We start from the raw sequence: 25300 nt of genomic DNA, 5'->3' as shown, positions 1-25300 counted from the left end.
ACAGCTTGAAGATTGTTTCATTCCAGACTGAGAACACTCTCCTCCGATTTACAATAGATAATGTGCTGAGTGCATAATACAGAAAACGTACAACGATTTCTTAAGAAATCATTGGCACCTTAATTGTGTTATAAAAATCAATAGTTTATCATTTAATGGATTTACTGGACAGAGAAGAGTGGCTATGCTATTTAAAGTTCCCACCAGTCATCCAGAGGCTGTTTTTCTTTAATCCTATTCAAAAATTCTCTGAATCAAAGAAGCATGACCGAACTACAAAAGGCATTACACAAAATATCCTTCTACACTGCAAAGCTGAAATGAAACAATCAATAGATTGGCAAAGTTTGGGGTATGTGAAGACTGCAACTCCTGTAAAGCACGGCAGTGGGTGCAAAGAGAACCTACAAATGTTTTTCACTCCAACATAACTTGCCAAACTTAAGCACAGGTTACTTCAATACTAAGGAAAACCATGGCAGGTTTTCACTTTTCCTGTATGCTTTCCTTGTTATTACAGAGCTTTAATGAACTATCCTGAAGGAAAAAGGGGATTAGCACATACACTGCACAAAGCTGATGGGTCTTTCAGTTACAGAAATTCACTGCTTTTCTTCAGATGATACCACATTTTTTTAATCTGTAAGCAGATACCAGTTGCCTCAAAATAAACCAAACAAAACATAAAAGAGGAATAAATTAATAATCTTTTTAACCCTGTGCTAATTGTCTTTCTACATCCATGAATGCTGGCTAACTAGTTAGGCATCCTCATTAAATACACCTTCGTGATTTGAGGTTTTAATTGCCTGCTGTGAACTGAAATGTGGCCAACTGGTCACATGGGTGGATTCCTATAAAGCCAGACAAGACATAAGCAGCCAGTTTCAAGTATTACTCTCTGAGGACTCAATGTCTTCTGGAGTGGCACAACACATTTATTTTACAGAAAGACTACAATTTTTTCCATGCTTAGTCAACAGAATTACTCTGGTGATGGAGAGTTGTCTTTGCTCCCAACTCACCACTGTCCAGGGTGGTGTAAAGAGCAGAGAGATGCAGAGGGAATGTCTCCACAACTTTTCCATCCCTGCTGCAGCTGTGTCTCTCCCCTTGTCAGTCCCTTTGACAATGACCCTTCCATGTTTGAGCATCAGGACTACACATCAGTGAGAGGAAATTCATGAAAGTCTGATCTTGGAAGTAGACACCACAGAAATTGGCCCAACTGTGTTTTGTCTTAACTATCCACAACCCCCAAATAAGGATTCTTACAGAATGTCCATGATTTGTGGGGCTTTGGAAAATGGGTTGTAAACTGATTCTCCATTTTAACGTATTTACTCAAGAGTCTTCTGCAAACTGCTGTTTTCTGAATCAAAGGTGTTACTCTATCCTTCTAAAAGCAAAGCCTTAAGATGATGGAGAGATTATATGTATCTCTTACAGAATTTATTTTGTTCCAGAAGATCAAACAGACAGTCATGCTAATTAATGCATTTCGCTTCTTTACTTATTTGAACAGTAATTCTATCAAAAGACCATGGTACAAATAAAAATGAGAAAAAATTCAGAGCTCATGTACATGGGTGAAGAAGGAGGAAGTGTTCTGCTGGAAATTGTTCAGAGAGCCACAAATAGTGGTGGATACAATGGTGACTAGCAGTTAAATTACCCTGCATGATGTAATCTTGGCAAACATACTCCTAGGAAGGTGACTGGCTGAGCAGGAGTGTTCAGAGGAAATGCAGAGTGGCCTGGCACTGGGGCAAGCACACCTTGGCTCCATGGCAGCTGTCACCAAGTGAAGGCTAAGCAGGCAGCAACTCACATCGTGTCTCCCTTCCCTGCACACCAAGAGTGGAATGAAGGAACTACAGAAAATGTCATAGGATTCCTGGGTGTCTTCTTTGTTTTAGCATAAATAGCATTTATAATATATCTAGATCTCAAGACAAAACACAGCATTTTACAGAATACAGTATGAACTAGAAAGATAAAAGATCTCCAGACTACATGAACTTACAGTCTTAAAAAGCACAAACCAAACCAATTCAGAAGAATACTGTAGTGAACAGACAGGCAAATGATCATCAGAGCGGAAATGGAGCTTTGCACAGAGGGATGGGAGACTGCTCCAAGTGTGAGAAATGATATGTAATAAGGCTAAGTCAGGAAAGGATGAAGGAAAATACAGAATTATTCCTATTCATACAAACCCAAGCTATGTCAGTGGGGGTCCTTTAAAAATGGCTGGATTTAATATCACACATCAGATATCTAATGCACATTGAATACTCTCCTAAATTAAATCAATTCATTTCTCAGCATGATGCTATAAACTTCTCAGTATTTTAATTTAAGACAGGAGACCTAACCACACCTTATGCTTGGGTTATTTATGAGAAGAAGGGATGTTCATGTGTTCCATTTTCTTAGTCCAAGACACAATAGAAATCTCTTCGCTGAAATATGTTCTAACATGTAAGGGGTGAAGATAAATGTATTTGAATTCTCACAGTTTTTCCCGAATTATTCCAGGCACTTGCTGAACACTCTGCCTTTCCAGGGCTTTAGTAGTTGTACACTGCACAGAGGCTTCAAATATTTAGCCAAAGAAAAAGGCATAACCCAACAGCTCAGGTATCAACTGCAGCCAACCTCAAACCTACAGTTGCAATCTCAAATAATTAATCATAACAAACACCTTGATTGTCTCATCACAATTTTTACAATGTTTCCCACATCACCATAATTTCAAAACAAACTATGGAAGTATGACATGCTCAGGCTATGGATGGACCAATTCAATGACACAAGATTCCTTGCTAGTCTTACATTACCTGTAATTTTTTAGTCACAAGATATGATGGTTTTTTCTGTAAAACTGGGAAAAAAACAGCGGAAAGAAATTCCCCTCATAGTATATCTAAAACCAGTTTCCAGTGGCAGCTGGCAAAGGGCACTTGGGCTGCCCAGTTTTGCCCCCAGCAGGCAGGTAGCTTATTACACCTTACACTCACAGATGGCTGCTTCATACACCATTTTGACTTTAGGTTTTTCAGCCCAAATCTCAGTTTTTTACCAGGATTTCTAAACTACTCAGACCTTAGGATAACTCCTGTCAGAAAGGGTGCAGGGTTTTTACATACAGTACTATGTGTAATTAATTTCAAAACTACTTCAGGTTAAACCGTATGTAATGAACTATGTAGTTTCTGTTGGCTACAGAACTCCACAACATTTTTTTAACCTTTCTTTTCCTACTGTTGTCTCTCTTCTGTCCTTGTTATATTAACTGTTTTCATTTAATTACCTGTAGCTCTGCTTTAGTATTATTGTTTTCCTTATCTCCAATACCTAAGAACTCTAATCAGTATAATCCAGTGTATGATAAAACAACATCAGATTTCTTTGAAAATCCTAAGGTAAAATGAGAAAGCTAAATACATCCTAAAACTGATTTAACTCCTTCCCTTCCTTGGCAAAATCAGGATGGTACCTTCAGGACGAAAAGCGAGGAAGGAGAGCAGAGCAATGGTGAGCTGAGCACAGCAGGTCCCACTGGCTTCTCAGCCCTTCCAGTTCACTATTTCATTATGCTGTGATGGGTAACAAAGTTCTTAATAATTGCTCTTCATAGAAACATTAAGACACACTTTGAGGAAGAAAACGGTGTTCCAGTACTTTTCTGTGAAAAAGCTACAAATTTTCATGAAATGCTGTGATCAAAAAAGCAGTCACTTCAAGGGAAGATGTTCTTTGACTAATATCTCATTATAAAACCACAGATCAAATTGGTTGCCCATAACCTTGTTCCCAGGGGTTTTTGAAGTCATCGGGAGGTGTTTGCTTGCACTTGTCAGTGATGTTAAACTAATGGGGCTGTCCTCGCTTCCCTGCCTTAGGGAAAAATGCCAGACCTCCAAGGCCAGTGTAATTCCTTAAAAATCAAGGACTTTGATGTAGCTCACCCTTCATCCCTCTCAAAACAAAACAAAACAAAAGGGGGGGAAAAAAACAACGACATATATTTGAGAATGCAGTCTTAAAGGGGAAAGGGCAAATATGTTTCATGAGTTGACATGTCAGCGACATTTGCACTTGAGGCACCTGCACGGGCCCTGGGTGACACGGCGTCATTTCCCACACGCTTGGGGGCACCTGTGAGGCGCCAGCACAGGCTCTGCGGCAGCCTGGGCTATTTGTGAGTGACTTGGCGCGGGGCCGGGCACCTGGGGCCCGCAGCCCCCACGGAGCATCAGCACCCCGCAGCCCCGAGGGGCGGCCGCCGCTGCCCCGAGCCGGTACCGGCCCTCAGGGGCCGCCCCGCCCGCGCCGCCATCTTCAACGGCCCCGCCGCCCTCACACAGGTGGGACCCGGCGGGGACGGAGCTCCCCGGGCTCGGCGGCCCCTTCTGATATCCTGACCCCAACCCCGGATCCCGATCCCCGCCCCCGATCCCAGTCCTGACTCCGGCCCCGAACCCCACCCTAGTCCCAGCCCCGGCCGCTGTAGCTGCGCAGCGAAGGGGGTGCCGCAGGTGGTCGCGGGTCTTGTGTCAAAGCGTTTTGCGGTCCAATTTTTACAAAGCGAAAGCCTCGATTTTAAGTCATTTTCCCCCTTAATTCTGCACGTTGCGCATAAAAGCTTTTCCCGTTGGAGCAGCAGTAGCCTTGCAATAGCTTATTAATGGTCTTTCTGCTCATTTGTTATGGTAACTTGTATTTTGAGAAAATATATAGTGGTGTTACAAACTCAGCTTTAAATATTTAATATGTGGAATTCATTTGTCTGGGAGATACTAAAACCCTTCACCAGTGATGAACTGCTTTCCCTGGCGTGTCCCAGGCACCATAAATCAGCTCTGGCTTTGGGCCCGTGATGGTGAGTTATATGTATGAACAGTCTTGGGTCTAAGCCTGTGTGCCCTGCCAAAAATAGTGTATTTGTGTCATTTTTCAACGCAAATTACTAGTATGTGCAAATTCACTTTATTTTGCTTCACAGATATGACTTTGGAATTAAAAAATCTTAAATAAACATTGCTTTTCCTACACTGGGATATTGATCAGAAGCTTGTATTCTTATTTAAATAGTGCCTTTTAAGATAAGGGACTAAGCATGACTGTGAAGGGTTTTAGGTCTGTGTGAGTCTGTCCATCCCTGTCTCTCCTGGATTTAGAACAGTGCTTAGTACTAATTAGATTAAGAAAGCATGAGCTCTCTTTGCATTTGCTGTTTGTGAAATACTCTTTTTGCTTGTTACTTTCAAAGGACCAATTGTTGGAATCCAGGGCTACATAAACACCAAATATTATTGAAATAGACATAAGAAGCTGTCATAGAATGGAGATATTTTTGCAGAGTCCTGAGTGTCTTGGGTGAATGGAAGGAATAAGGGGCTCTTTGGATACTGCTACTTTATTGTTAATGTAAAAAGCAAGGTGAAACTATGACCAAAGTCACTGCACAAACCAAGACATCACAAGGTAAATTCAGATAGGAATCTATTAAAAAATAAATATCTTTCATTGTTGGTTAACTTTATAAATTACTTTCTTGATTATTTGTCATTGACTGATATGTAAGTCTATGTTTTCAGTTGGACAGACATACATGGTTCATGGTTCAGGGTAACAAAAAAAATAATTTTGACCTGTGTCTGAAAAATGAGAAAGCTACTAATTTATGGCATTCTACAAAGATGTCAGAAAAGTCCTATTTATATCATATCTGTGCAAAAAATTGAGGACTTGCATTTCAAATTGCTGTTGATTTTTTTTAAATAGTCCCTCTGTATTTTAAGTACTCTTGGATTTTAGACTTTCTGGAGGGACTGGGAAGAGGAAAGGTGAAAAGAGGAAAAATACCAGAACTATCAATTTTCCAGACCGTTCTCTCCTTTAAGAATAGCTTACTATAATTAAACACAATAATACTTGATGCATAATAGAAGCACTTTTTAACATTACCTCAGTAATTACGTGACAAATATGTCATTCACTTAATGGTTTTAGTGGCTACCAATCTTAATAGCAAAGGTAATTTCTAGTCTTCATTTGTAGTAATGAAACTTGGTAAGTTATAATTAAGCAATATAAGAGCAAAGATGTATTGCAATGTCACTTGCAGTATTTTTCCTGCCTTAATGAAAAACAAACTGACATTTCGCTGATTTCACAGAGTTGTTTACAATGATCAGCTTTGTAGCAGAATGACTTGTCCAAACACAAATGCTTGTAAACTTTGGGTCAGTTTACCTTCCACTGAAGTTAGGAGGAGTCACCTGATAATGAATTTGGTACCTACGACAGTCATCAGTTTTCTGAGTCTGCTTAGAATATGTTCTGCAAATCAGCAGATGAGCTACCTTGTCCATCTCAATGTCACTTTGAAACACAACTGCACTGATGACAAATTTTAAGCCAGAATACTGGTAGTAGCCCCTGAAAGAGATGAGTTAGTTTTTTCAGTCTCAGAACTTAAAACTTTTTATGCAGTAACTTTTAGAATAGAATTCTTCACATTTATTTAGTCCTAATATTTTTCCTGAGATGTAATGAGGCATAACAGACCTGCAGAATATGTGAGGGCTGTGCTAGGTGCATGATGCTTGGCAAGTCTGAAACTGGTCTTTAAAGCAAAAGTTAGTAAAAATGCTTTCGCCCAAGGAAAAAGCAGTGTATTCCTTTGCATCTCCTTGACTTAAAATTAATAATAAATAAAACCTGGGTGATGGGAAAATTCTCAGTCCTAGAATGACAAGAGCCTCAGAGTGTGAGTTACAGGGATACACTCATCAGGAGGGCTTGGCTCCTCTCTCTCACTCACAGGTCCTTCACATTCTGCTCTGACAAAGGGAATCAAAACAGTTTCATGGTGCCACTACTTCTCACCAAGACGTGAATCATACAATTTTGAGTAGTTCTGGCTTGTTTAAAGGCTGTAGATGATAACAAAGATAGGGCTGCAGACAGAAAAATAAACAGTGATTTCAGAAATAAGTGATCTTTGTGTTAAGTGAATATTTAGAGAGAAGGAAAAGGCTAATACACTTGGTTTAAAAGTGCATTCTTCAAAGGGTATTTCTAAAATGTCTCATTCACAATTAAGTAGCTCAATATAACTATTAATGCAGTATTTTTTTTAAAAATGCCAACAAATGGGAAATCTCGATAGAAAATGGTCTAAAACATAGGATAATGCAACTGGTGTTTAGAAGTGCAGTGACCATATTAGTTAAATTTGATCAAAGTACTAATTACAAGTTTTGATAGGCCTGTTACAAATGCTGTGGTTTTTAAATTTCATTTTCCTTATAGTTAAAAAAAATTTTAATAAACTAATATTTCTGGAAACAGCGTGGAATAAATTTACAATATCTGATTGTTTTTCCATTTTTCTGATGTTTTTTCCATGTTTTTCCAAGAATGATAAGGTCTTCATTGATTAAAAATAAGGACTGACATAAAATTACTAATTCTACTTGGAATATGAGCAAAGGCAGCCCAGAGTACTTGATTCACAAAGAGAATGTTTTCCAAGACAGGGTCAATATTAATATTACTTTGGTGTTAATTCTTTTGCAGTAGCACTCTGATGCAGTAGATACACATTTCTACTCAAAAAAAAACTTTATAATAGTATTCACATGTTTAAAATATGGCTGGAGTGTCATTATAGGATATTTTTCATGTCAAATCCTACATAAAGTTGTTTGTTTGTTTTTCAGCATAGCTTGCAAGTGTCTTTACTGATTGAGAAGCTAAAATTCTTTTCTGCCTATGAAAGCTGGAAAAATGTTCAGAAACCACTATCAGGTAAAACAGAAATAATTCTAATTTTTACCCATTTTCATTTTGTCTCTGAGAGAGCTCAATAAAAATAGCTTATCCTGAGATGCAAAAAGTCCAGCTACAGGAGTGTTTTGGAGTGTTTCATAATTCAGTATTTTTGTAGAAGTGTTATGAAGTACTGGCTAGCTCTCAGGTCTAGAATGGGCACAACATGAGTTTGCCAGTGGCTTTTGTTCTTCACCCTTGTGGGCCAGGGAAGGCACTTCTGCTTCCATGCAGTCATGGAAGGAGTCCCAGCTCCTGAGGTGTAGTCAGAAAAGGGGGTTGGTTTATTCCCTTGGTCCAGCACAAGCTCGTGACAACAGCAGTCACATTATTTGTAACTTCATTATCCCTTTTACTCTTTCCTGGCCTCTCTTTCCACCACACTTTGCTCTCCCTTTCTCTGCACCAGTCCAATCCCAAGAGAACAGCCCAAAAATTTTCCCCACTGATTCCAGATGTGCTACTTCTGTACCCAAAATTGATATTTCTGATGCTGTTCCATAGTCTGTCTCAGCTTTTCTTGGAATTTCTGATGCCTAGCTGCCACTGGCTTTGCAGGATTGTGCTCCCAAAGATGCCCCATACTCCCCTCCAGTTGATTTTGGAGTTTGGCAGTTTCTTGCCTAACTTCACTGGGGCCCCTCGTGCAACCCAACCATCCTCCACAGCACCAAGTAACTTTTGTCAGCAAGAGTTGCATCACTGTTTGTTTGACATTTTCTCATGTCATGTCTGGTATTTTCCCATGTCCTGTTCAGTGTAACCTCAAATTAGAGCTAACTCAAAGGCTGTGCTATTAACAGAAAGTATTTGTAAAGATGGAAGAAAAAGCCACTTGTTTAAGATTTGCTGCAAGCACATACAGCTGGGCAGTTAAAAATCTTTTTAAATTTTGAGAGCTTGATCCTGTAGTCCTTAAATAAATGAGGTAATTTGGAAGTTGATAGTATACCATATTAAAAAAATCATCCATTGTAAATTTAAAAAATATTTTGAGTGCAGTTTATGGACTGCCATTTTGAATTTCCTTAAAACTTACTAAGTCCAGTCACTGGGATCAGCCATGTGGCTGGAGCTGCCAGGTGTGTGTGGGCAGAGGAAAATACCTAATTCATATACACTGCAGAGTTGATGTTCTCTGAAAAACTAATCTGAGGAGCATTTCTTTTGCTTGCCCCTCTTGCTCATTCTGACTTGCAGGCAATTGCTTGGGCAGCTGAGCATAAAGAGAGTTGGGGAGTGCAGGCAACTAGAAATGAGAAGGGAATGGCAGAGTTGTAATGATTGATTAGGTCAACCATGCTGCTGAAAAATGCCTAGCAAACTGCAGGCTGAGTGCATCAGATGTCACAAAAAATGCGAGATCAAATGGCAAAAATCTAGAAGCAAGTTATTCCCTAAGCAGAGGTGATAAAGCCAACCTCCCCAAGAGCCTGTGTCTGGATTCCTTGATGTCCAGTAGGACACTTGCTCTGTGCCAGGAGTTTTCACCTGACAGGGACATCTATAATAATCTTTTTCCAGTAGTAATTTTCTGTTCCCTCATGAAGGCTGTAGCCCTAACCCCTTTCATGATGATACTGACTGGAACAAGTCTGCTCCCAGGCTTCTTAAGTTGGCCCAGAAAAGTTAGTGAATTTTTGTTTTTTCAAATCAGGTTGAAATGTGGTAAGTAGAAGTTACTGCAAAATATGTAGGCAGAGCCATTTACATATGTAGACAAATGATGTAAACTTCATTTCTTTGGAAATCAGACAAAACATCCAATCCTCAACACCTTTTATTTTTTTAGCAGCATGCTTTAAAACTCACTTCATTTGACAAATTTTAGAAATAAATCTTATCCAAATATAAATTAGTCATCTCTTGCATGGTTTTTGAATATCTACAACAATTTGGCTTTTTAGATAATGACATAATAGATAAAATAATTTTTTAAAACTCCTTCAATTTTATCTTCTAATCCTCTAGTAAAGCCAAATATTGACTACAAGAATTGATATGTTATAGTAGTCTAGAAGTTGTTATTGATATTCTGCTGTCTGACTGATCAGTAGTACTGACTGTGGTAACAACATGAGACAGAGGGATTCTTAGGTTCCCATCTTGATAATTTAGTGCTGAGCATTTGACTGGCTGATGTATCCTTAAACTATTTTATCGTAGGGGGGCCGGTTTGTTGAAATATTCAGTGCTCAAGGCAAGAACCCAGGAGCAAATTGGAAGATTTTTGGCAACCCATCAGCTATATCAAAAGTAAGTTTTTAAAGAAATCTATAAAACCTAGAGCATAAACCAGAAAAATGTGAATGAAGGTTAAAATTAGAAGGTAATGAGGGCTTTGACCTGACAGTGGAGTTGTCACTTGCAGTTCTGTCATTTTGGCAGACTAAATGACTACTTAAATTACTTCTGTATGCCTGCTTGCAGACTGAGTTGGTCACAGTGTAATTTTAGTTTAAATATTTAGAAAGTAATTTTGGCACTCTGTTAACCAATGGATTGAGCTTTGCTCACTGAATCGTGAATCCTGTTTGTCAGCAATATTTGTTCCTAAAACATACAAGGACAAATTTGTGTGGATATTTTTGCCATCAAATGTGAACCAGTCATACATGCAGTGCCATCTGCATTTTCTGATATGTCACTAGCATGGTTAGTTAACAGGAGGGGAATTTTATCAGGGTGCTTATGTCTGTTGTTCCTTTCTGTAGGAATACGACAAAGAACTAAAAGGCTTTGTTTTTGTACTTGAAGGAAACAGTCTAATCAACAAAATGAAGCTACCAAGGGAAACCAAACAAACTTGTGAGTATCGAAAATGAAATGTCTGTGATGCTGTTCTGATTATTACTTCAATCTTATACTGGAATGCTAAACATTATTCTCCCTTAGTTCAGGCATAATTCAGCATAGGAAAAGTTTTTTCATTAACTTTTTAGCAGGTCACTGACAAATAAGTGAAACTTAGAGAAATGCCATATTAGAGTAATTGTTGTAGGGAAGATCTAACATGTCCTGGTGCTACCAAGTTCACTTTGTACCTGATCCTGCTAAAGACCATTGTCTGATAAATAACCTCTGATTCCATTCAGCACTTGCTGCAGTTAGTAATTCTACTGGCATTAATGAATGTGAACTAGGTTCCTGTCCCCTTTCTTATTTTACTTTTTAAAGAATTTTTACTTTTGTATCAAATAAGCACTAGTGGTACAAGAAAGTTATACCCAAATACCGAAATTTCCACTGTGTTTATGTAATCAGTGTTTGAGGGTACTATGGAGTGTTTTCCCAGGATGTCTGTTGCACCACAATAATCCAGACTCCAAGCAGTCTGCAATGCAGAAGTCATATGCTTTAAACTCCATGTCAGGGTGCTGTACCTTATAAGGCTTGTGGGAGTGAATTGAGCTGGCTTAGAATTAACTGCTTGCTTTTGAAGAAAAATTGAGAAGGTTTTAAACAAATGGAATGGGAATCTTCTAGTGTGCTTCTAATGCAGGGTATTCAGTAAGACATAAGTTTTTTTCCAATAAACACCAAAAACAAACAAACAAAAAAAAAGAATAAATTGTTTGGGCTGGTGACTCTGTAAGGCCTTGAAGTTTAGTCTGATTTTCATAAAAGAAATTGGCTGTATCTTCATTAAAATAAATATTAATGCAATGTATATTTTTGAGAAACCAAACTCATTTATTTTCAATGGTACAATAAACTAATATAGCAAATAGTAAACAATTAAAAGAAGAACAATTGCTAACTGTCACTAAATATTAAAATGAGGATTAAGAATTAATTGTGTGGGTAATCACTGCTAAAAATAGTTTGGTTTTAAATTTACTTTAGCTAATGCTGCAATACTGCAGTCAGGTTTCCATCTGTTACCATTCTGTTTCCTTCTGTCTTGGTCTCTTCCTCTCTTGAGGTGTATGTACCTAAAGTATTTAATTAATCAAGTATATGGTCTCCCAGTTGCACTGGAACTTCATATACTCTTGCAAAATAAAATATACATATATGCAAATCTAATTTGAAGTTTTAAGGTGTCATTTGGCCCTCAAAAGAAGAAAGTTCTGATTTGTCATTCTTTAGAGGAGGAGCCAGTGTTGCTGTTCAGGCTTGTGAAGGCATTGAAAAGCAGCCTGTATTGTCCCTGATGGAATATCTAAGAAAACAACATATGCTTCAATTCAGACAGCTTTGTACTGTTTTCCCTAGATAGGGAGCTACCTGCATTTTTTTGTTTGCTCCCTCAGTCAAACTCCTTTGCTATTATTCTAAAAATCAGAATCCTCCACTGAGCAGCCTTGTCATGATCTGAATTGCATCCTTACCCAAGAGTTTTGTTGAAGTTGCTTAGCAAGGTGTACATTGTCACCAACATGAGTGTCAATGTAACATGACTATAAAATAATCTTGATAGGATAGTATTACTTCATTTTATAATTCTTATGGGATATTTATTGTCTTCATGCTCTTGAAGCACAAAAATTGTAAGCTAAAAAAAAAATGTTTCTTTTGCTTTCATGAGAATTCCACCAAAGCCACAGATGGGACTTTTAAAACAATACTTTTATTGCAGTTTGAATTGGATTTCTTCAGGTTTTTCTTGTGTTCATATGTTGTGTGAACCTTGGGAAATAGTGTTGTACGAGCATAGCATATGGTACAAAATCGAAATGCTGGATAGTGAAACGTGCATCTGCATGCACACAGCACTTTTTTTTTTCCTGTTTCTAGTGGGACTGGTGCAGCAATTTCTGACACTTCAGATTTTTGTGCCATTGGGAAAAGACTTCTCCACTGAGTTACTGTAAGATGCATAAAATTTCTTTGAATATTTAAAGTGAATTCTTGATTGCAGTCATTAATTGTGGTGGCATATTTTGTATTAAAGCATGGTGACTTGTCAAGTCAATAAAAAGTAATTAAGCTAATGAGATCATTATTTCTTAGATGTTTTAAATACTGACATTCCTTTGAAGACAGAACAAACTCAAAAAAATGAAGATGATGAAAAATCCAAAGAAATGGAGCACAAATTTGTCAAACATATGAAAATACTAATGCATGAGGACTGCCTGAAAATTCATAAGAGACTTATTCATAAGTCATAAGAGAGGGCCCTTTGGTCCAGGGCAAAAAGAAATACATATTCTAATAACTGGAGGAGAAAAACACAACAAAACAAATACTAAAAAGCTAGAAAAACTAGTGGAGTGCTTGATGAGTATAATTTGTTCCACACTGTGAAGAGAGAGAGATACAGCAGAAGCAGACATTTTATTAGCTAGGTGTGAAATGATTTAATAGAGTTTTAAACTTGGGCAGTTGTCAGGCTTTGGACAACATTTCTCCCTTAGTGACACCATCTGTTTATACTATATATAAACAGCACAACTCACTCAGCTTGGTAGCCCATAGAATATCTGAGATTGGACTAAGAAAAGAAATATTAGGCCATTAGAAGCCCTGCAAGAAAAGATGGGTTGAATGATATCAGTTAAATTAGCAATTAAATCGTGTAAAGAGAAAGAAGGATTTTATTTTTGTTTGACTTTCTGTAAGTTTGCATTTAAAGGGACAAAAGGACAAAAGAAACAGGATATGTCATGCAGCACACAGAGACCAAACACCAAGTACCAACTCAAAACCAAGATTTGCTTCTCATGTTCATTCTACAGGCAGGGGAAGAGATTTAATGACAGGTGCAGGAATTCAGATTTTTTTGTAGTGTTATCTTCAGTGTGATTCTTTTGGGTATTTGCCACCTTCTTAACAAGAACCTCTTTCCTACTTCTACTAATTTTATTTTTCTCATTGCTTGCTTTTTTGATAAAAACATTTTCTATCACCTATTCCACACTTATTTGCCTTTTCTCTTTCCAGCTTATTTAGACTTTACATTTTTTTCATCTTTTCTTTCTACTTCCTGTTCCCATCTTTACTATGCCCCTCTTATTAAAGAAAATATATGTTCTTATTATATTCTTAGGTACTTGTATAGATTTAAATTCATGTATTTTGTATTTGCTCTATTTATTTTTAATGTAACATATACTATATTGCTATATAATGCATATCATATAAACTATATTAACTATATTTTCTCTGTAGCTTCAGTTACTTGGAATGAAGGTGTTTATGTCTTAAAAGTACAATATTATTTGTTCCCCACTTAGTGCAACTGTATGAAAAAGTTAATAAAAACTCTTTAAAAATAGTCTTAATACTGAGTTTTGTATTTGAAATCAACGATAACTTACTTGTACCCATAAAGTCCTCCAAGACTTGCAGAATAGACAATGCATTATTTTATCCTAGCAGACTTAAGATAATCCAGTAAATAATAAAGACAAGTCCTTCTTGCCATGAGACTGCTGTTCAGTTCCCTTCTTTTCAGATATTTTGAAAGAAATCTCTTGCTTGTTTGCAGACAGAGTGTTGATGGTGTTGTTACTGCCTGAAGTTTAATGTTCAGAGATGGTTCCTTACACAACCTGACTACTTAGTGCTGAATCTTTGAGCAGCTTCAAGTGAAAATTGATAGCATGCCAAGCTATGAAATTTACTTTATGTAAAAATCACTGACAAGTTTTGTAATAGCTGGGCATGAAGCTTTATGTTGCATTTCTTGCTCTCCCATTCTGCAGAGAGATGGAAATAGGAATTTAGTTTGAGCCTCATCTTCTTTTGCATTCTGTTCAGTGATTGATTTGGTCAGCAAACAAGAATTTCTTTAAGACCATCCATCACTGCTGGCATCAGCAGAGCTAAACTGTCTGACTGCTGCTGTCAAGCAGTCATTCGAGATTTCTGCCATAAATACTGAAATGTGCAAGCCATATATTAGCTGGTTTATCTTTTCTTCAGAGAAAATCTTAATAGAATTTTAGATACTTTTTATGTGTCATGATTAGATGAATACCACCACATTAACAGTCAATGTATTGATCTGCATAAAAATGTGTAAAATAGATTGTGGATGAAAAATTTGATGAAGCATAATAAAATTACAACTAAGGTAGAGAGCTTGTAATTTATGCAGCTTTTTTGGAGCAAATAATAGCAAAGCTATTAGTAATGCTGAATATAGCTGTCTGCTGCAAATGCAGTAGCCAGTTCTTAAATCTTCAGTGTTATGGATTTTGCTACTTTTCTGAAAAAGCAAAGGTAACTCAATGTTTGAAAAAATATTTGCATGTAAAAGAAAACAGCATCTGGCTTGTGTTGTTCATTTTTGCTTTAATTCCCAATACATGGACATGTGGGTGTGTTAGTACTTCTGCTTGGCATTTTGACAAGCATTCAAACATTTATTCTTAAAGAACTGTAATGGAAGTCATGGTCATACTTTGTTTCTGATATGGTTTTTCTCAGTGTTGGGTATCACATGAAATTAGCACATCTTTTTACAGCAAATGAGTAGAGCAGTTGTGAGGAAACAGACCTTGAAATTGTACCACAGCATCAAAAAAAAAATTAAAAAAGGAAACAAAACAAAAAGAGTAGACTGGTCTGGTGTAAGAACAAGGATGAGATGCTCAGTTCCTGATTATGTACTGAAACATTTTGGGGTCTTTTATGAGTCCCTGTGTATTGCTCAACCTTTTTTTCCCAGTTCAGGCATGGTACTTACTCATCCATTGCTGCAGCTCTGAAGTCACACTGCCTCTCTCACTGATGGCCAATTCATGCTGCTTCAAACTTAGCATAATAAACAGCTGTAAATCACATGTGGCACAACTTGTAGCTGGGGAGGTCTGAGTTCTCTCAAGAGATCCCCTCAGCTGTGACATGAAAACCTGCAGAGCAAGCATGCCCATGTCAGTGGGAACTGCTGCTGCCCCCAAGCCCAGGCTTGGTGCTCGCTATTAATGCACCATGGGGCTCTGGTGTGCTGCCACTTCCTAGAATCACTCAGTACCTTATGGACCAGCTTTCCTGACAGAATGTGCTGAGGATTCACATGATTGCTCGTTCACTCTAATGGTACCTATGTCTCTTAATTACTTAATTCTTCCTGGTGCTCCAACCTCAGTGTTTCAACCTTTGCTCAGCTGGCAAAGTGCTCATCAACAGGTTGGCTCAGTTACTATCCCACTGTTCATAGTCAAATTAGCTTTGCTTGCCGCTAGCCTTAGCCAGCTCCATAAGGCATCAACTCCTGTTATATTCTGAATTAATGTAAACTCTGTGAGAATTTCAGACTCTGGAACATACCTGATAAGTTTTCTGTTGAAACTAGTTATGCATGAAGGAATCTGTTGGGGAAAAGGGTTAAAATCTCTTTATTCCTGAAGTAGTTGTGCTTGCTGATAAGAAATCTTATTGCAAGGCCTGTGGACAGTACAGTGAAATATATATTTTGGTACCATATTTCCTGTTTTCAAACAGTTGTTTCTATAAATATAAGCTTATTACTTTGAGATTTTTAATAACCACAACATAATAGGTTTTACAGGCATAGCTAATTTATTCATAGATACCGTAACAGTTTGAATTTATGTGAATTAGATGCTATCATAATCAGTCATCATTTTAGCTTTGCTGACAGAGATATCATAAATTATTCATGTTAACCTAAACACCCAGCATGTTTTCAGATACAGAACAATAGGAATCTTGGTTAGGCTTGCAAAACTTAGACCAACATCTTAAAATTCAAAGCAGGACATAGATGCTAATTCTATCATGTACATCTGAAATTATTGGATGATTTTAGATAGAGACTGAAGGTAAACTTTACTTGAAATTCTGGTATTTAGTAGCATAATACATGTTTGTTGATTTTTTTTTGTGAAGCAGTTTCATTCTAACAACCAGATTTGATAATTCTTGAATAGATTCAGCTGAGAGATTACTTGAAATTCTGGTATTTAGTAGCATGATACATGTTTGTTGATTTTTTTTGTGAAGCAGGAGTGAAATTCAGGAATATTCTTAGAAGTATTAGGGTATGCTGAATTTCATCATTTGCAAAGGGATTTTAACTCATATCGTTGAAAGTAAAAAAATTCTTAAACTCTCCCAGTCATCACATCTTCTAGAACTTTAGATGGAAGCACTAATAAGTACTAAAGTACTAATTATTTATATTTTGGTTGGGAGAGATCAGGATTCACCATTTCTTCATAACTGCTCATATTTTGAAATATTTTCATTCTAACAACCAGATTTGATAATTCCTGTTTTGTGCCTGCCATTTGTGTTGCTCCCTCTTTATGGATACTGGTTAAGGGCACTTTGTGGGTTTTTTTCCTTAATGCTCTCCAGAAAAAAACCCACTATCAACAGGAAATTCCAGTATACAGTACAACTTGTTCTCTAGGTCTGGGTGAGATATCAGTCTTCCAGATCTCTTGTTTTGTAGAGATTTGATGATTTTCAACGTAATTACTTCTGGTTTTATGAGAGCAGGATACATTGCTCTGGATTGCAGATCATCAGGCAGCCACTTCAGTAACCTAGTATCTCCTACAAGACCAATTTACAAGTAGCACATGAAATAAAATGTATGTGAAGTACAGGGTGCCTCTGAATAAGGAAATTTGAGAATCTGAAAGCATGGCAAATCAGCTGACAATTGGTATTCTTTTGTTTTCTGTCTTCAAAATGGAGGTGATGATAATAATGCTGCTACCATGTAATGTTTAGAAGGCACAGGCCTTTTATGGAGAAAATGGCACATTAGTTGTTAAGTACTAATATACTAATGTACCAAGAGTGAAGCATTAGCAGAGAATTCTCTCTGGATTTTGGCCAGGATACAGAGAGATTTCTGTTAGTATTAAATTTCATGGGAGCTTAGCAACATCCATGAAATACCTGCCTTCATGTTTGGTAAACTTTCTGTTTACATCATTTATAAAGAGAAAAACACTTTCATTTGAAGACCAAGTGATCCTGAAAAATGAAGCATCCCTTCAACAGTTCAGTATTGTTTTTTCCTTAGTTCATTTTTAGCCTTGAATTGAACATTAACAAATGGTTATAAATTATTATCCATACAGAAGCAAAGTGAATAGGCAATCTGAGCAGATGAGTCTATCTGTGCTCTTGGCTAGTTGCTACCATTCACTTGCAATCTCACTATAGTTACCATTGTGAGGAAAATAGTCAATCAAATTTGAAGATGTAAAATAAAATTGAAAATTGAATTGGAAGGTAATTTTACTTTCAAATGGCTTGCAAATGTAGATGTTAAGTGTGAAATGAATGCAGTTAATGACCATAGCTGGAAGAGTTATGCACCTGCTGATCACAGGAATATTATTATAAATGAGGTTGATTTTCTTGTTGACCACCTCATTTTTCTCAACATGGTCTCATTACTTTTCTATCACGTCTGACCCTTAGATATAAATACTCAAGCACAGACATAATAAAAATACATTAACTCCCATATAGATTTTTTAAATTCATCTTTGAAAATCAAGACGTGTGCTGCAGATGTTTCTTGCTATTGTAGGTTTAACATAAGTTCTGCTTTTGGATAGCAGGAAAAAAAGTAGTGTGTCACCAAAAGTACTCCAGAGTCATTTTGTAACTGAGAGATCTGATGTTCTAGCTCCCATTGTCTGAATTATTTCAGAAATTTCTTTATTTTTATTTTCCAATGAGCAATGTAATTGAAAAGTCTGAAAGTTACACTAACTCTGAAATAATTATCTTCCTTCTCCTGGGAGATAAATTATTTTATATCATTTTAAGGCCATCTTTTTTTAATTTGCCTGTTTGAATGTTTCACCTACTTTTGCCTGTAGAATATAAGTATTTTTATTATTTTAAATGTATTTACAGAATAAATTACACTTCTTTAGGGGTGATTATATCTATGCATCTCAAGTTTGCCCCTTCCTTATGGCACATCTATTGTCATAAAAAGTCTTACTTATGACTGATATGACAGAGTCTGATATAAATGTATGTCTTTTGATCTTAACAAATGTGTTCAGTGTTACATTCTGGAATGTAACTGAGTTGTAAATTTACCAATGGCCCTTCTATAACCAAGGTTCTTATTCTTTTTTTCATGAGGGAGAGAGATAAACCTATTCATAAGAAATAAATAATAAAATTTAAACATATTGAATTGATAGTATAGAGTGAACTTAGGTTTCATTGCCAGTTGTTTGGAGATATGCATGACTTAATTCTAGGCTCCTACTGTTCAGTTATAGCCTCATTTAAAGCAACATTCTCTTTGAGAATTATGTCGTTTGAGGTTCAGCAGGGATAGTATTTTTGTTTCTCAGTACTCAGGTTATTGCAACTGCCTGGTTTCTCAGCATAATTGCTCAGCTCTAAATGCAACCAAGAAATCCAGGGAGTTTCAAGCAACCACTGCTTTGGACTTCTTTGTTGCACCAAATTTTAGCACTTCTGAATACCCAAGATTTAGAGTGAAGAGCTTCTGGAAACTAGATTCAAAGGTGTTTCGCCAAAGGCTATATGGGAAGTAAAGTGATGGGTGGAACTATGCCTTAATCAAAAGCTTAGCCATGTGGCCCATTTGTTGGTGATCTTCATGGAATTATTTCACATCTTGTTTAAACTTCTTCAAAAATAAGATCAAGCCCAGGTACCAGCAGTGTAAGACACTTGGAGGTGTTCCGATGAAATCAGTTTTCAAGGACTTGGTATATTTAGTCCATTCATAAAAATATGTGCAGCTGATTCTATAATCTCTCATGTCTAACAATTCCAATAGTGAGAGTATAATAGTTTTTTCTTGGCACAGTAGTGGAATTTGTGCTTTTCAAGTGTGTGTGATTTTTTAAAGGAACTGCCAGTCCTTAAAAATGAAACAGATAGTAGAATCTTCCATTTTGTTTTCATTTGCCCACCCATGTTATGAGGATGAATAGATTAAAGGTCAGGTTATCTGCAAGGGAGAGGAAAGAATCAGCAAGTTCTGGAAAGCTGGTGAACAGTTTGCTTTGGATGATAGTCTTAGTGACTATGGGGGAACCTGAAGGTGCTTATGTATTTTCATTTTCTGTACTGGCAGAACCTTTTGATGTTTACATAGTTGCAGTATACTTTGTACTGTGCTTGCTTAAACTCTCAAGTCAGCAAAAATAACTAAAGTATGTCATTTGCCCCAGAGTTAATGTCCTCCGAAGCTGACCTAAGGAAATCTATGAATGTTTTAGGGTGTTATTCTGTAAATTTTGGGTGATGGCATTTCATTATTTAAGCTACAGATAGTCCTTAGCTAATGAAAGTGTTTTAAGTAATAAATGTAAAAAAAAAAAAACACAAGTAAACCAAGGCTAGAGGGCAGTCTCACTATTTTAAAGTAAAACCCAGCATTTGAATGATTATGAGTAATTACTTTTAGCAACACTAAGTAGTGACAAAAAGTTGGTTTTTATAAGTATTTGTAATCTCAGAGGGACTGCTAATTACAGAGAAATACCCATCTGTTAGAAATAGGCTTGTTCAAAATAATAGGCAAATTAATCATTGTTTCCCCATACATTAAGCATATTCTCCCAGACTGCAGCCTTTAAAGTGATATCTGTGCTCTGGAGTGTTGAGGGAGGACTGCTGGGGAATGTCAAGGCTGTGCTGCTGTTGTGGTTTCACCCCGGGAAGCAGCTGAGCCACAGCAGCCCCTCTCTCTCCTGGGGAAGAGAATGCACAGGGCTAAAAGTGCAAAACCTTGTGCACTGAGATAAAGACAGTTTAATAGGGGGAGCAAAAACTGCACATGGAACCAAAATCTAAACAAGACATTAGCTCCTCCCATGGGCCTGCACATGTCCAGCCATCTCCAGGAGCTCAGGGCTTCATGCTGTGTGATGGCTGCATGGGAAAACAACCTAGCTCTGAACTTCCCCCATTCCTTCTCCTTCCCTGCAGTTCTTTCTGCTGAGCATGGCACTGCGTTGTCTGAAACATCCCCTGGGTCAGCAGGCATCAGCTGTCCTGACTGTGTCCCCTCCCAGCTCCCCACACATCCCCAGGCTCCTGGCTGGTGAGATGGGGTGAGGAGCAGAAAAGGCCTTGGCTCTGTGTAAGCAGTGCCCAGCAGCAATGAAAACATCCCTGAGTTACCAACACTGCTTCCAGCACAAACCCAAAGCACAGAACTCTCCAAGACACTCTGATGAAATTTAACTGGGTCCCAGCCAAAACCACTACAGCTGCTAACAAGACTTGAAGGAAACAGGACATAAAAATGACCCTCTTTATCAGTTTAAAGGAAACCTTTTTTGTGTGTGTGTGTGTGTGTGTGTGTGACTGTGGATCTAGTCTGAATTTATTAGAAATGTTGAAATTCAGTGTCCCTGGTATCATTGTGAGATGACCTGAATAGTGAGCAATAAACTACTGCATTATAATTCACATTTGAAGATAAGTCCTCATGAAGTAAAACAGATAGACAATGTATTGTGTTTACCTTTAAGCTGGAAAAAAAATCTATATGCAGTGACAGAGGCATTTTTAGGAAAAGAAAGCAAATAATCTTTTTCTAGTTAGCAGGACCCAAGATAAGACAAGCTTAAGGGGCCAAAATACGTGTGATTATTAAAGGCTACTTAGTTCTTAGTTCATACAAATTGAATTCTTTCATACTCTGAAGGGCTGTGGAAATCTAGCAAAGAGTGTAGACTGTTGAAATGAAATTAGCATGTAAAGTGATTTTATATATGCAGGGATATAGACACGAAGTTTGAATTGGAGAAAGAAATCTCATTACTCATCTTGTAAAAGAATTTCTAAATTCCATATTTGCTGTCACTGACATAAAGGTTCTGCACATGAACAGGTTTTTTGTGATTTCCCAAAGATACTGGATTATTGAATTGACAAAGATCTGTTCCATTCTCTCCTGACTTTTCTTTTATAGGATAACTGATTTTGATAATATTAAAAGAAGATTGTATTTGTCAACGGTCCACAAGGAGCTGTCTGTAACTCCTCTGCATGCAAAAATTCCTCTGTTTATGATCAAGCGCAAAATAGTAGGTACCTTGGGAATATTACCTGGACTGAGGCTGAGCATGTTTTCTAATCAGAAATATTTTGTGTATATTATGAACTTTTTGAAATTATTGCTTGTTTACAACTCAACTCCTACTGATACTAGTGTATGTGTCCTTTACCAAAAGGCAGCAGAAGCACTTAGTGCTGCACCTCTTCCATCCTTCTTCTTGTATTAGAAATTCATTCTCATTTCACAAAGTTACTGCTGTTTGTGATGCTTCTTAACCTTTCCTGTTGATCCAGCCTCTATAAAATTCTCTGTGTCCCTGATAATTCTTCATGACAGTGCTGCTGCTCACATGTCCCTTCTCCTGTAGTGACCTCTGATGACATTCACTGCAGGTAGGCTGCAGCTGATGGCTGCTTTCACATTCCTCAGGTTCTCCCAAATGCTGGTATATATAGAGTAATCTATGTGTCAAACAGATGAGAACAAAACAAAAACCTTTTTCTTCTCCTCATTCCCCGCTGCCATGCCCAGCCACAACATATGATAATACAGGATACAAAGCCTGATGGTTACTGTATAACCATGTAAGGACACTCAAATACTGCTTTAGAAAATAAACTTGATATAAAAATAGTTAGATTTCAAATGTTTTAAAATGTATATTTGCATGAAGAGAACTAGATAACAGTATACTAAGCAGCTGTGAATTTAAGGCTAGACATGAGAGAGAATATTTTACAAAAAAACCTCGGAATTTATAACTTTTGTTGAGATAGGTTAAGTAATAGCAACTGTGGTAACTTAAAATTGAGAAGTTTTCTATTTTATGGGAAGAAGTAGTTGGATTTTTTTTAATGAATATGTATCAGATCATACCCCTGAAGTTGCTGTTAATTCAAAATCCAATTAAATTAAATTCTTTATCTTCAGTGTAATTTTAGTTAGTCGGTGTCAGACTAGTACAGGTATTTCAGGATTAACGTGTGCATTACTGTACACCAAGTTAAATTGAAACAGAAGATGAACTTCAGTTATGAATTTTAATTGAGATAATAAAGCATGAATCAGATATGTCTAGATGCTCTGATCATTTATAATGACAAAATATTTTAATAACCTCAATGCTTGACCAGCCTTAAAGAGTAGATCTATATTCCTTAGTGTATCTGAATACATATCTGTCTCCCTTAAATGGTTATCTGCCTTTTTACCATTGCTTTTGTTTAAAGGAGGGAGCATGCTGCTTTCAGTGATTAGACAGATCTTTTACATGGCCCTGATCATTCAACTTACTGTGTGCACAAGCTGATTGTTATTATCAGCATGAGGGGTTGTGAATCAGGACATATAATAAGTTGTTTGTTCTATCAGCAGAACATAGTTTGCATTTTCATATGCCAGCTTTCTGTATTGTATTGCTACAAATTATTCAATTTTTCAACCTCATCACTAGAAGTATCAGATATAATTAAATACTGAATTTTTCAGTCCATTGCTTGGTGTCATCAAAACAAGCATTACTTTCCTTCCAAAACTTCCTGAACAGTAATGTATGCACCTAAATTTTTTCTCAAAATTATTTGCTGTTTGTTGATTAGAAGCTAATATTTCTACTTTGACTTTATAAGGAAATTAGGCATGTACAATCATTATGTTTTTACTTTTCTTTTCCCTTAAAATTTCAACCATTGATCAGCTAAATTTTACATATGAGTACTTGTATAAAATATATTAAATTTCTGCAAATTGAATGAAAATTCCTGCATTTCTCCTCAGGACCATCTTGTTTATTTGTATAGAAGGTGTGTTAGACTCAGCTCATGGGTTTTACTAAAGAGTATTGTTTCTCTTTTCTAGTGGTGCAATATGTGTATTGACTTGGTAACGTTTACCTATAAAATATTCAGAGGAGCTCTCTTCCAGTCCTTGGATGGAATTACTATTTCAGCCAACTGTAAGCTAAGAAAGGTCTTCACTTTAAAATTCAAGCCTCCAGTTACAGCTGAGGAAGATGGTGTGTTTTAATTACTAGTCTTAATCATAACTGTTCGTGTTATAAAATCAAAAGCTTCTTATTCATCAGATTGGCAATTTGAAGGATTACAAGATTTAATAAAAATTAAAGAGGTAGTACAGCATAAGTCTGCTAGTGTTGGACTTAGAGCAACTAATTAAATATGTGTGTACTCCTGTGTTTTAAACATTGAGTTCCTTAGAAGTATTTTATTGAAAAAATTCTGGCAAGATTTATTAAGTAGAGAGCTTGTTTTAATGAGAGTATCTTATGCTGAATCATATTTTGGCCAGGAACATAGTATCTGAGAGAAAAGATACTGAAAACAGCAGCATTTGCTGTTTGCTTTCTTAATTTTTGATTTTAGAAGCTGATGAAAGATTTCTTTCTGAAATAATGCAGACAAAATTATAACAAAACATTTTATGAAACAGAGCTAGGACACTATAATAAACACTTCAGATCATGTCCAGTTATCCTAATGGGGCCTTGTTTATTGGGAAAGTAATGTTGGTGGTGAGCTGAAAAACAACTGGGATTTTTTTGTAATAGATCAGGATACTGGTCAAATTTACCAGTCTCCAGACTCGCATCATAATCCTGAATCATCATTTTCCAAGGGGAGAACTTCATTCCTCACTGGCATTTGCAGCAATACAGGAGAAATTTCAAAAGCACAGCTGGCACTTTCTTATTTTAAAGGCACCCCTAGGAATAACTCAGCTTCTATTTCATTCAAATTTTCATTTTGTGCTTTTAAGAAACATACCTGAAAAACATTTCTGGTTTCAGAAGGAGGGGGAGTTAACAGTATTGTAAGTGTAGCAAAATGTATCTTCCATTTGGAAACAACCAATCAATAGGGGAGAGTAGGCAACCTTGTGATTACTCCTCTGATTTTTTGTTGGTAAGACTGGAAAAAATATTAATTAAAAAATGTCTACAGAGAAAATATGGTAAATTCTCAGCAGGAAACTGCAGTTCAAGCTCTCACTGGCATTCATTTAATTTAATTCCATTGGTGCATTGTTTTTTCCCTTCCATTCTAAACAGCTTCTGAAATGTGCTTAAATATTCTAAATGAGTTCCAAAATTCTAAAATGCAGCTAACATAATGAGTCAACAGCTTTAATAAACTGTAAGCATACTAAAATATTACACTTTTAATTACTTCATTATCAATTCTATGATTATTACACAGCTGGTGGGCATTAGTACTTTCTGTATGCTTTTGAATTTCCTTATTTAGGGAACTCATAGAATCAGAATCATGGAATTGATTAGGTTGGAAAATACTTTTAAGGTATTTTGAGTCCAACACATAAGCCAGCACTGCCAAGGCCACCACTAAGCCATGTCCTTAAGAACCCCACCCACATGGCTTTTAAATATCAACAGGAATGGTGACTCCACCACCCTGGGCAGCCTGTTCCAGGGCTTGAGAACCCTTTTGATGAAGAAAGTGTTCCTAGTATCCAATCTAAACATCCTCT

General features: G+C 36.8%; 1 protein-coding gene across 1 annotated transcript in view; it reads left to right on the top strand.

Annotated features, from left to right (window-relative positions):
- CFAP20DC (CFAP20 domain containing) overlaps positions 1 to 25300 on the top strand; it is an 85902-nt gene that overhangs the window by 14374 nt on the left and 46228 nt on the right. The window contains 6 exon segments of the mRNA XM_039734391.1: positions 7742 to 7824; positions 10012 to 10101; positions 10560 to 10653; positions 12586 to 12658; positions 21707 to 21821; positions 23651 to 23807. Coding sequence (XP_039590325.1) covers positions 7789 to 7824; positions 10012 to 10101; positions 10560 to 10653; positions 12586 to 12658; positions 21707 to 21821; positions 23651 to 23807 — 565 coding nt within the window. The 5' untranslated portion in view covers positions 7742 to 7788.

The sequence above is a fragment of the Passer montanus genome, unplaced genomic scaffold (genome assembly GCF_014805655.1).
Source record: "Passer montanus isolate IOZ18808 unplaced genomic scaffold, ASM1480565v1 scaffold9, whole genome shotgun sequence".
Classification (NCBI taxonomy): Eukaryota; Metazoa; Chordata; class Aves; order Passeriformes; family Passeridae; genus Passer; species Passer montanus.
Note: the sequence above shows the minus strand (reverse complement) of the source record. Positions and strands in the feature narration are given on the sequence as shown.